At 48.3% G+C, this 11,767-nt stretch overlaps 1 protein-coding gene across 1 annotated transcript in view; it reads left to right on the top strand.

The window, feature by feature from the left end:
* Positions 1-11,767, top strand: part of SPATA6 (spermatogenesis associated 6) — a 137,104-nt gene that overhangs the window by 97,116 nt on the left and 28,221 nt on the right. Inside the window, exon 13 of the mRNA XM_027837967.1 lies at positions 2,542-2,641. Coding sequence (XP_027693768.1) covers positions 2,542-2,641 — 100 coding nt within the window. The remainder of the gene's footprint in view (positions 1-2,541; positions 2,642-11,767) is intronic.

The raw sequence follows: 11,767 nt of genomic DNA, 5'->3' as shown, positions 1-11,767 counted from the left end.
AACTCTCCATAGCGTTTTGAAGGAATTTAACTGAGAAGAGGACAGGAATTATAGGAAGATAGCAGAGGGAGATGGGAAGACCTAATGAGGATTTACAAATGGGAGGAGGGGGAGAATTGGTTTATAGGCAGTACGGAAGGAACCAGTAGATACAGAGAGGTTAGAGGTTAAATATTAGAGAAGGGGGAAGGACAAGAGTGGGGGCAGTCTGCTGGAGAAGATGGGCTCATGGGTACATGTACGGGGGTGACCTTGACAAGCAGAAAGGCTACCTTATCATCAGAGACTGTAGGAGAAGAGAGTGAGGGGTGATGTCAGAGGAATGTGTGAAGAGGAATTCTCTATGAATGGTCCCAATTTTTTGGTGACATATAAGAAGGGTAAGGAGAGAAGAAAAGATTTGGAGTAGCTGCTGTGGAGAGTGAGATAGGGAAACAATTAAGTAGGAGGTTGCCTAGTTATGGTGAGGGCCCAGTTTTGAGACTGGATCCAGTCGGAACAGTTTTTGTGATTTCCTCCAGTGCCCATAAGCAACATGTGAATGAGAGTGAAGGAGTGGATGATGGGAGCAATCCAGGGTTGGAGCTTGGTCCAAGACATGGTCATCAATAGTGTAGTGGTTCACCGATGGGCCAGATTGAGAAGAGAAGAGTGTGTAGCACTAGCAGGACGATGACTTAGCACAGTACAAGGATTATAGAGTAGATTTAGGGGGAGTGAAGCCTAGGAAGAGATGGAGGGATAAAGGATTACGAACATGGAAGTAGAACTCTTGATGGTGAGACCATCCCTGTAGAGAGCTGAAATAGAGAAGAGGAGTAGGCCATGAGACTTGAGTTCATTGGGATATTTAAAGGTACATAAAAATGTGTGTTGAAGTCCCCTAGAATGACCAAAGGGATTGGGGTGGAGAGGAAAGCTGTGAGCCAAGCACTGAACTCATTGAGAAAGGAGGGAGAGTGTGCTAAGGGTCAGTAGATAATGGCCAACCATGATTGCTGAGTGTTGGTGGCATAGGGAGGGCAGTAGAGAGCCAAGGGTATTCAGACCCCACCCCCACCCCCATGAGTTGAGAGGATGAATGAAAATGGAACCAGTGCTAAAGAAGGAGGCAAGGGAAGTCATGTCATCTGGAGGGAGCCAGATCTCAGAAGTGCAAGAAAATGGGAGGAGCGAGAAAGATGAACGATGAAAAGAAATGTGCTAAACATGGAGCCAGCATTGCAGAGGGCATAGCGAAAGGAGTGGGTAGAAATGGAATGGGACATTGGGGAGGAAGGTTTGAGGAGAGTGGACAGGTGCTGGATTTGGGAGTCAGGAAGACCCGAGTTCAAATCCTGCCTCAGACACTTACTAGCTGTGTGACCCTTGGCGAGTCACTAAAATTCTCAGCACCTCTTCTGTAAAATGGGGGTAAATAACAGCATCTCCTTCACAGGGTTGTTAGATGCATCAAATAATACATCAGTAGAGTTTTGCAAATGCTAGATATTATCTCTGTTCTTGTTCTGTGGAGGCCAGAGTTTGGGGGTCATAGGCATGGAGAGAATGGGAGGGGGTGGGAGTATGCTTCCAGGCAGTGTAGTGTCATGTCTTCTGATAAAGCAGATGATCAGAAGGTTCGCGGTCATCGACTTGTGTCTAGCCAGCCCTCCCAAGTATTGTTGTTGGGGCACATCTGGCACTGTGGTGGCCCTCGCTTTGTTGTCTGGTTGGGAAACCTCCAGGGGAAGGAGGCAGCAGGTGGATTGGCCTGGCCCAGCACCCTCTGGGCAGTGGGGAGCATGGCTCAGGTCCTGGCTCCCAGCCAGCTGATGGTGCCTTTTCTTCGCCAGGGCAAACACTCCTCTGTCCTCCAGCTGATGCTTGTCTCTCATGGGCTCTAATGCCCACTCCCACCCTACACCCCTCCTGGTCGCCCTCCAGCTCATCATTGCTTATCTTTCCTCAAATGTGGACCCCAGAACTGAACACGGTCGTCCAGGGACAGGGAGCCGAGAACCCGTCCTACTGAGCACCTAGTAGGGCTGCTCCTCAGCCGCTCTCGGCTGGGCCCCTCAGCCCCCTCCTGTCCCTTCTTCCTGCCTTCTTCACATTGACCGCTGCCTCCCAGAATGGCATTTGGCTCTGAGCTCCCTTCCTGGGGAGCCCCTACTTCCCAAGGCAGCCTGTGCCGGGGCGTGCTGCCCCACCGGTCCTCATTCTGTCCCGGGGAGTCAGAACAAGGTCAATCCCACTTCCTCATCACCCCTTCCAACACTTGGCTGGCTGTGACTCCTCCATGCGGTGCTTAGGCATTTAATTTTTTGGCACCCAAATGGAAGAAATTCCTCTAAGTTATATTATGTCTTTTGAGATTTGGCCCAAATACTAGGCTTTTTTTGCAATCTTTTTGGATCTTGACCGTATCATCAGTTGTGGAGAAGGGGCTGGGAAATAGCTGTCTGTAACAGACATGTGGGGTTTGGAAAGGGTTCCCTACCTGCCTCCCCGCCCCCACCTTGTCTACAAATCATCTCTCTCTGTCATTTATGTCTGCAGATATCATTCAGATTGGTGCTCACCTTCAAACTCAGATGAAATACACGAGCGGGTAAAAAATGTATTGAAATCACACGGGGCTCATCAAAGATATCTATATGTAAGTGTATACAGCTTCCTGGGAACTCTAGATTCGTAAAAACCATGGTTAGAGCTGATATAGAGACCTAAAATCTCGAATTGTTTTTCTCATGTTTTTCTGATTCCCATATCATTTCTACCTTCACCAACGTCTATGGATTGGCACATAGTAAAGGCTTAATACGTGCTCAGTCACTCACTCTATCATGTCTGTCTGTCTATCTATCTATCTCTATCCATCCATTCATCTGTCTATCCATCCATCCTTCTCTGTCCTCTGTCTCTCCCTTTCCATCTCTTGTATACGTTCCCCCCCCACACACACACGTCCTCCACCGTCCATCCATTCACACCCGCTGTATGGCAGGAGCTCTCAGGTTGGTCTCCCTGCCTCAGGTCTCCCTTCTCTAGTTCATCCCACACACATCTGCTGAAGCAATTGTTCTGAAATTTAGGTCCAACCATGTCATCCCCCTGCTCAGAAGGAAGGAAGAGAGGAAGGGAGGAAGGAGGGAAGAAGCCAGCACTCTGGGCTCCCTGTGACATCCAGGATCAAATATAAAATCATGTTTAGCTTTGAAAGCCCTTCACACCCTGTCACCGTTCTGCTTTCCCAACCCTCTTACACTTCACTCTCCTCCATGTACTCTACAGCCCAGCCCAGTGGCCTTGCTGTGGGTGTTTGCACTGGCTGTGTCCGGTGCCTGGAATGCTCCCTCTCCTCATCTCTACCTCCTGGCCCAAACCCCACCTTCTGCCCAAGGCCTTCCCCCCAGGGCCTCCTCTTGGGGATTACCTCTGGTTTCCCTTGTACATCTTATAGGGACCTCATTGTTGGCCCCCATCAGAGCGTGAGCTCCTTGAAGGAAGGGCCTGGCCTTTTGCCTTTCTTTGATAGCCCTGGGTGTGGCACATCATAGCTGCTTAATAAATCCATAGTGACTGACTTAAAGGGGCACACACTGGCCCTTCGTCTGTAACAGGAGGATGTCTACCCTGGAATCCCCTAGCTCACAGAGAAGCAAACCTTAGAGGACTAAAGAAATGGGAGCTTACTGAAGGCCTTCCCCTTAGGCCTGGGGTGGGGGCAAATGGGAAGGGAGTGTTTTCCTCTGTCTCTTTATTTACTTGCCCATAATGCCTGCATCTGTATCTTATTTCCCCTAGAGGTTAGGGGCCCCATGAAAGCAAGGGCCACATCTTAGCTAAACTGTTTCTTCCCCAGGACCAGGCATCAGGGCCCGCAGTTGTTTGCTGAATTGGTTCCACGTCCTTGAGCTTGGCCAAACCCTCCCCTCAGTGGAGCATACTGTCAGCCTGCCTGCCCACCCGCCCTCTGGCCATGGGCCAGCCCTTCTTCTCTGCCCTCCTTGTGACAATGAATTTACATTGACTGAACTTATGTAGAAAATTATTGGTGTTGATGTTAGCATCATTTCTGTTGTCCGTTTCCCATTTCTGAGTGCTGGTCTTGTAGGTTGGCCTCTTCCTAATTGCAGAGGACCTGTCCTTCTTTCTCTGCCTCCAGGCAGAGGACTTACCTGTAGGGAAAGGAGAGACACTGGATTCCATCGGCTCCCCTCACCTGAGCTGCCTAATAGCCTTAGAGGACTGTATCCTGAGACCACGCCCCAGTGGTGTTAATAACCCACCTGAACTTAATCATTGGTAATTAGTAAACTCCCACCCAGTCTCCTCTCCCTTGGGATTCTAAACTCCCAGCTATTCAAACCCCATTCTCTGTCCCCTACTCTCTGGACTTCTGTTCATCCTAAATCTTTTCCTTTCTTTCCATCTTCTGGCTCTCCCTGAGATCTGGCTGCCTCCTGATGGCACAGCCTTCTTGGCCTCCATTTCCAAGTTACCAAGTTACTCATTCTCCTTGGCTCTTGGTCAAGGTGGAGTTGTTGGGGTACCCCCCATTGTCACTTCCAGGGTCCCTCTCTCCCAGCATCCCTCATCACCTCTCCTCCTTTGAGGCTCACTAAGTCCATCCATTTTAACCATTCAGTTCAGATTCTGGTGCTCTTGTCTACAGACCTCCAGGACATTCCCCTTCTTTCCTCAGTGAGTTCAGTGCCTGGCTCACAGCCACTCTCCTCCCCAGCTCCTGCCCTCATCCTAGGCACATCAGCCTGTGTATTGATTCTCCCTCAAACACCATAATCTCACAGCTCTTCAAGTTACTCATTGACTGTGACCTACTCCTCTACCACACCTCAGCTACCCAGATATGTGTCATGCTTTGGATCTACTGCCTTCTCCATCTTGACCCCTTTGGTGAACCAGTTTAGCTCTGGCCCCCTGCTCCTTTATCCTGACTTTTCCCTGGCAATCCCTAGCCTTGGACTACTGCCTCCATGTGTTGACTCCTCTCCTATTCATGTACTCCTGAACAAAGCTGGAGAAAATCACAGAACTGCAGACTGAGTCCACTGCACATTGGTGTGATGTAATCTCAACTGGGCCCTTGCCATGGCAAGACAATCCTCTTACACCTCCCTTATTAACTCCCACTCACTGGCCAGCTCTTCCAGACCTTTTTGTCCTTCCATCCTCCCCCCATTCAGCTGAGAACCTCGCTTTATATTTCACTGAAAAAAAAGAGGCCATTCTCTGAGGGCTTCCAGTTGGCCCTTCCTCCTGTCAGTCAGCTAGATAGAGGCCTTCTGTCACTGTCTCTACCTTCAGCCCTGTCTCTGATGAAGAGATGACCTTTCTCCCTGTCCAAACACCCCGCATGTGCAAAATGACCCAGCCCAGCCCAGCTTCTCCAGCAGGTTGCCCCTGCTATCGTCCCATTCTCTTACTATCTTCCTTGTTTCCCTGTCTACTAGCTGCTTTGGTACTGCTCTTCCATCCTCAAAAGGCCTGTTCATCCATGCATCCCCACTAGCTGTTATTCCACACGTCTCCTGGCTTATGTGACTGCTTATAATCAATGCCTCTGTATCCCTTCCTCTTGTTCTCTTCTGAACAGTCTGGCTTCTGACCTCATCCTTCAAATAGAGCTGCCCTCTCCAGGGTTACCCAGGATCTCTTAATCATCAGCTCCAATGACCTCTTCTCACTCCTCATCTTGGCCTCTCTGCGGCCTCTGACACTGTCAGTCACCCCCTTCTCCTTGACTCTGTCTTCTCTCTAGGTTTTTCCAACACTGCTCTGTCCTGGTTTTCTTTCTCTCTACCTGACCTCTCCTCAAGTCTCCTTTGCTGGATCTTCAGTCAGGTCACGCCCAATGACCGTGGGTGTTTCTCAGGACCCTGTCCCCGGCCCTCTTCTCATGCCTTGCTTTTTCACTTGGTGATCTTACTAGTTCCTGTGGTTTTCATTAAAATCTCTATGCTGATGATCCTCAGATCTACTTATTAGCCCCAGCCTCTCTGCTGACCTCATCTGGCACCTCCAACTGCCTGTTAGATGAATCTCTAGTTAGATGTCTTAAACTGGGCGTGTCACCTTTTTCCTCTTCAGAAGTTCCCTGTCATAGTCCAGGGTACCATCTTCCTACTGGTACCCCAGGCTTGGAATGTAGGGTTTCCTCACTTTCATCCCATTGTCTCTAATCAGTCAGTCGCCAAGTGCTGTCGTAGCATCTCTGTTACAGTTCCCCTTTTCTCCTCTGACGTTGCTACTGCCCCTCCAGGGCAGGCCCTTATCACCTCACTCTTGGACTATTGCAGTAGCTGATGCAGGGTCTGCCTGCCTTGAGTCTCTCCAGACCATCCTCCACTCGGCTAGATGGCAGAGTTTGTAGAGTGCTGACCCTGGAGCTGGGAAGACCTGAGTTCTAATGTAGCTTTAGACATTTACTAATTGTGTGACCCTGGCCAAGTCACTTTACCTCTATTTGCTTCTTTCCTCATCTATAAAATGGGGATAATAATAACACCCACTTCTGAGGGCTGTTGTGAGGATCAAATGAGATAATTGTAAAGGGCTTACTTAGCACAGTGCCTGTAGGGTACTATATGTTAGCTTTCATCATCATCATCATTATTCCTATAGTGTAGATCTCAAAATATCACCACCATCCCCTCATTTGCTAAACTCCAGTGGCTCCCTGTCACCTCCAGGATCAAATATAAAATGTCCTGGTGGACATTCAAAGCCCCTCCTAACCTGCCGCTGCCCTGCACTTTCTTCCTCTGCCCCCACCCATACTCTGGGATCCCGTGACGTTGGCTTTCTTGCCGCTCCTCCCCCTGACGTCTGGGCATTGTCACCGCTGTCCCCTCAGCACAGACTGCTCACCCTCCTCATCCCTGCCTCCCAGCTTCCTTGGAATCCCAGCTGAGATCCCACCTTCTGCAGGAAACCTTTCCCAATCCTCCTTGACACTAGTGCCTTCCCTCCGGTGATTATCCTCCATTTTTTCCAGTATTTCTAGTATCCCATAGTTGTTTGCATGTGGGCTGCCCTCCCCCATTGCACTGTGAGCTTTTTGTGAGCTTGGATAGCCTTTTGCCTTTCTCTGTGTCCCTGCGCCTAACGCAGTGCCTGGCACGTAGTAGGTGCTTGATAAGTTGACTGTCTTGTTTACATTGTACAGGGTTAAGTTGTTTCAAGTCTGTGTAGTATCTTTTTCTCATTATTAGTCTTCTTTTTCATTGCTTCTGAATCTTAGCTCTGACACAAGTCAGTGGGTTGACTTTAGCTGACTCAGGAATTGCTTCCACACTAATAACAAGTCTTTCCTTTCCATTAAAATATAAATTCTTCTATTTTTTTTGCAAGGGGGGGGATGGTGAGGCAGTTGGGGTTAAGTAACTTGCCCAGGGTCATATAGCTAGTAAGTGTCAATTGTCTGGTCTAAGGCCGGATTTGAACTCAGGTCCTTCTGAGTCCAGGGCCAATGCTCTATCCATTGCACCACCTAGCTGCCCCAAATTCTTCTATTCTTTATGATGTCATTTGTTGCTTGGCACGTACAGGGCCTGCCATTTCTTTTCTCAAAGGAAATGTCGAGAATACAGAGGCATGAGGCTTCTGTGTAACCTCCAGGTCTTTGGCCTTCCTTATTTCCTTCTCCTGAACCATGTGTTACCTTGTCTTTATCTCCTTCCTCATCTTTTCCCGACTTTGTATTGAAGTCACCAAGCATGGGAATTTATATTGATTTGATTTGGAGGCTATTATTAGAATTCTTTCTAAAATTTCTCTACCATTTCATCCTCAGCCACCCACTTTGGTGCATCAGTAAAAAACATTTTCATGGTGGTCTTTTTGCAGATGGGATTGGGAGAGGGGCTAGGCCTGGACTTCACTGGATAATGAAACTCTCTCGGTGCAGGTCGGCACCTTCTCTGCAGCTCATGCTCGCCAAGAGCAGCTGGGGGCACTGGGAGGTGAGGTGACTTGTCTAAGGTCACATAGCCAGGACCTGGGGTGCCCTGGCCCAAGGCCAGCTCTCCATCTATTATGACACGCTGCCCTAATGTTAACCTTTCCCCTTGGTGGTTGTGTGTAAGGGCAAGTTCCAAGAAGGGAGAAAGTGCCCCTCGGTGAAGGGGGATGTTCATGCTCTCTTACCAGATTTCCTGCCAGTCAAGCACTGGGCAGATGATTGAATGCTATTAAAATGATGGCATGGGATTATATTTGTAAGACACCTTGCAAACCTTAAAGTGCTATATAAATGCCTGGATGTTAATACGTTACTGAAAAATGTGATGAACAAGTATCCTGCGAAATACCGCCTTCAGTGTACAATAAAGCCTGGTCTACCAACTGCTCTTTTTCCTTCTCCAAGGATTCTCTATGAACCATTCTTCCATTTCCCTGAAACTCCCTTCTTTCTTCTGATTTCATCTGTAGCAAGGATCTCACAAATAATGGGATGCATTCTTCACTGCAGCATGGCCACTCATTCGCTAGACAAGGATCTCAATACCCATAGTCAAAGGAACGTTTCTAGATGGTCTACAAACTATGCGATTTTTAGCACTCTGTCTCCTTGTCCCCTTCTCTGCCACTGAGAATGTAGAAGAGAACCACATAGCACAAAGTACCACTTATGCGTTGTTGTGGCCAAAAAACTCATCACCAATGTGCCCCTCCATAGTTAGCTAGGCTAGTCTTCCAAAACAAACTGTCAGTTTTCTGGGCTACCATCAAAGCCTCCTTTGTAGCCTGGTTGAACCTGCCAGAACCTCATTTTCAGCCTCCCATACAGAAATGGGTACAGGCTCCCACAGATTCATATAGTTGGGAAAAGAAACACATGCCCAGAAAATTCACTGCCCAACGTGAGGAAGGCTTTGGGGACACTAGTCGCCACATTGTCAGCTCTTTGGTTAATTTTGCCAGGCTGTAGACCACCTTGCTGTCCCACAGCTGCTGAGCTCTCATTAACCAAGCCCCTTCAGTAGGGCATGGGCAGCGGGGCTCAGCCCTAGCTAGAGCAGGGGGAGTGAATTTCTTTGACTTCTTCCTAGCCCCGAATAAAAGCTGTGTGCCTCCTTCCATCTGCAGCTTTGGACTGAGCTTTTCTGAAGCTGGGAACAAAACACATTAACCCTTTTCATTTGCTTTTTCAACCCATCACCTCCCAGCAGCCAGCGGAAAGCCTCTGAGTGGAAGGCCTACAGGAGAGGTTAGGTCGGGCAGTGCCCAGGCAGACGATCTGCCCTCTATCCCTAGTCTGTCCATCTCTCTGACTTTCTCCTGTTTTTCTGCAGATCTTCCACCAACTTCATTCCACACACTCAAGACCCTATCAGTGTATCTGCTGCTGCATGGATGCTGGTGTAGGAAGCACTCTTGGTGTGTGGCTAGCACCCTTCAGTTTCCAGGCAGACACAGCCTGATGAGTCTTTTAAATTCTTGAAATTTATATTTTTATCATTATAAACTTGACAAACACCAGTAAACATCAACATTTCTCTCCAGTGAAGAACAGAAAACGCACCGATCTTCCCTGGACCAGGGTGTTGTTTCTGGCTAGTTCAGAATTACCGTGGCAGCACCAGCACTGCCCAGCTTGTACCCCTTTCCTACGCCTTTCTGCCCCCTTTGGTTTATTTTTTAATGACCCATTAACGGTCTTATTTCTCTCCTTTCTTGGTATCACTATTACTACCCTCTATTTCCTGCTTCTATTACCTTCTATCTCCCCTGACCCTCTAAAAATAAAAGGCTGCCTTTGTAACAAATAAATAGTCATACCAAGCAAGTCCATACATTGGCCACGTTTGCCAATGGAAGCCTTGTGCACCTCAGGTCCGACCATGACAATTGATCTCTCATCAACTGTTGTCTCTGTTGTTGCTAAATCCTGTGTGTGTCCTGGTAGCTGGCCTCCCTGACCTTCACTATGTCAGTTCCTTTATCTAAGGCATTGATTAACTGGGACCACTTACTGGACCCCCAGGCTCCTGTTCTTTTAATCCTTCCTGTGTGGGCTGGGCTTTACAGCATCTTGTAAAGACTTGGGAGCTCCTGAGCAGTTTGGATTCAAAGAAAGTTCTGGTCGTTTTCTCAGATACCTCCTGCTCCCCTGTGCGGACACTGAGCCTGGCTCATTGCCATCTGTGGTGCCAGTCCCAAGTATAGATCCGTGGGTAGACTTGTGGGCTTCACCCCTTACTACAGAAATGGAGGGTCAGAAGGCCCTGACACCCTTGTCATGTGGCTCTAAGTAAGTCATTCTCCATCTTTGGGCCTCAGTTTCTCTACCTGTGGTTCTCTCATTCTCTCCCTATCAGTTCTCAGACATGACAATCCTGTGATTTGTGTTCATTCTAAAAGAATGTTGAACTTCTATTCATGCCTCAGAAAATTCATCTCTGTTCCTAAACCAAAGCTGCTGCTCTGCAGGGATTGGGAGGGGTCCCTCCCAATTGGGAGATAGAGGCGGTCACATTCAGCACTTTATCTAAACTTTTTGCTTTCAGGATGGATGGATTTTGGATCAGGTTTTCTCTTGACTTTCAAATGCACTTGAGATGACAAACTAAATGTTGTGGGAGCTTGGAGTCTTTATTTAACGAACGTTTAGCCGGCTTGAACCAGAGCCCGTGATTCCAGATCACTAGGTATGAATGGTGAACCTCGAATACAAGAATACAAGATAAGTGGATTGCCCATTCTTCTGAAGAGCTCATCCAGCTGAGAAGGCCACGTGGTTTTACTTTCCAGGAGTGTGCTTTATCAGAACCCATTTTATTGATTTCGCTGTAAAATCTGTGGCAAAGATCATTTACATTAGAAGATCATCTTTTTTTTTTAAAGCACCCATTTCTATGGGTAATAGAATGGGTAATAAGCTTAGTGGATATTAGCATTGTATCTTGTAGCCATTCTGTCCAATTCAGTAAGCATTTATCAAGCACTTGCTGTGTGTAAGCTCCTGCAGTCCACTAGATGCTGGGGACGTGGATACAACCCCTCTCCTCTGGGGAGGGTAGAGCTCCCGAGAAGGGAGTGGAGGTTCAAAGGAGGGTCAGTCCCAGTGGAGGTCATCCAGCTAGTGAGTGTCCAAGCCAAGTTTGAAGGCAGGCCTTTCTGTCCAGGTTCACACTGCCACTACCAGGAAACGGCATGAAGTCTTCTCGGTAGACTCCACTGCTGTTTCCCTGGGAAGCAGCTAACCCCATATCATCTTCACAATGACCTAATTGATTGAAGATTAGGAGAAACTGCGGTTTACAGATGAGTTAACAGGCCAAGTCTAGGGCATTCTAAATCAAATCTTTCTTGGAGCTGGGGGTCCAATCCTGTTTTGTTTCCTGTCTCATGGTATTTATTCCTATTTCAAAATAGATTCGGGGCAGGGGCGGAGCCAAGATGGCAGAGGGAAAGCAGTGACTGTCTTGAGCTCTCTCCCAAAGCCCTCCAAATACCTATAAAAATGGCTCTAGACAAATTCTAAAGCAGCAGAACCCACAAAAAGACAGAGTGAAACAAATTTCCAGCCAAAGACAGCCTAGATGGTAGATCAGAAAGGTGTATTGCGCCGGGCAGGGAGAGGAGCACAGTTCGGCGTGGGCTCGCTGGCCACAGCAACCCTGGAGCAGGCCTCAGAGGACTGAATCGCGGGCAGCTGTGGTGGTTTCCAGACTTCTCAACCCCTGAATGCCAAAGACAACTAGGAAGGTCAGTGGGAAAAGTCTGTGACTGCAGTGAGAGAGGAGCTAGGTCTCAG

This window comes from Vombatus ursinus, unplaced genomic scaffold, assembly GCF_900497805.2.
Source record: "Vombatus ursinus unplaced genomic scaffold, bare-nosed wombat genome assembly UNPS02014825.1, whole genome shotgun sequence".
Lineage (NCBI taxonomy): Eukaryota > Metazoa > Chordata > Mammalia > Diprotodontia > Vombatidae > Vombatus > Vombatus ursinus.
Note: the sequence above shows the minus strand (reverse complement) of the source record. Positions and strands in the feature narration are given on the sequence as shown.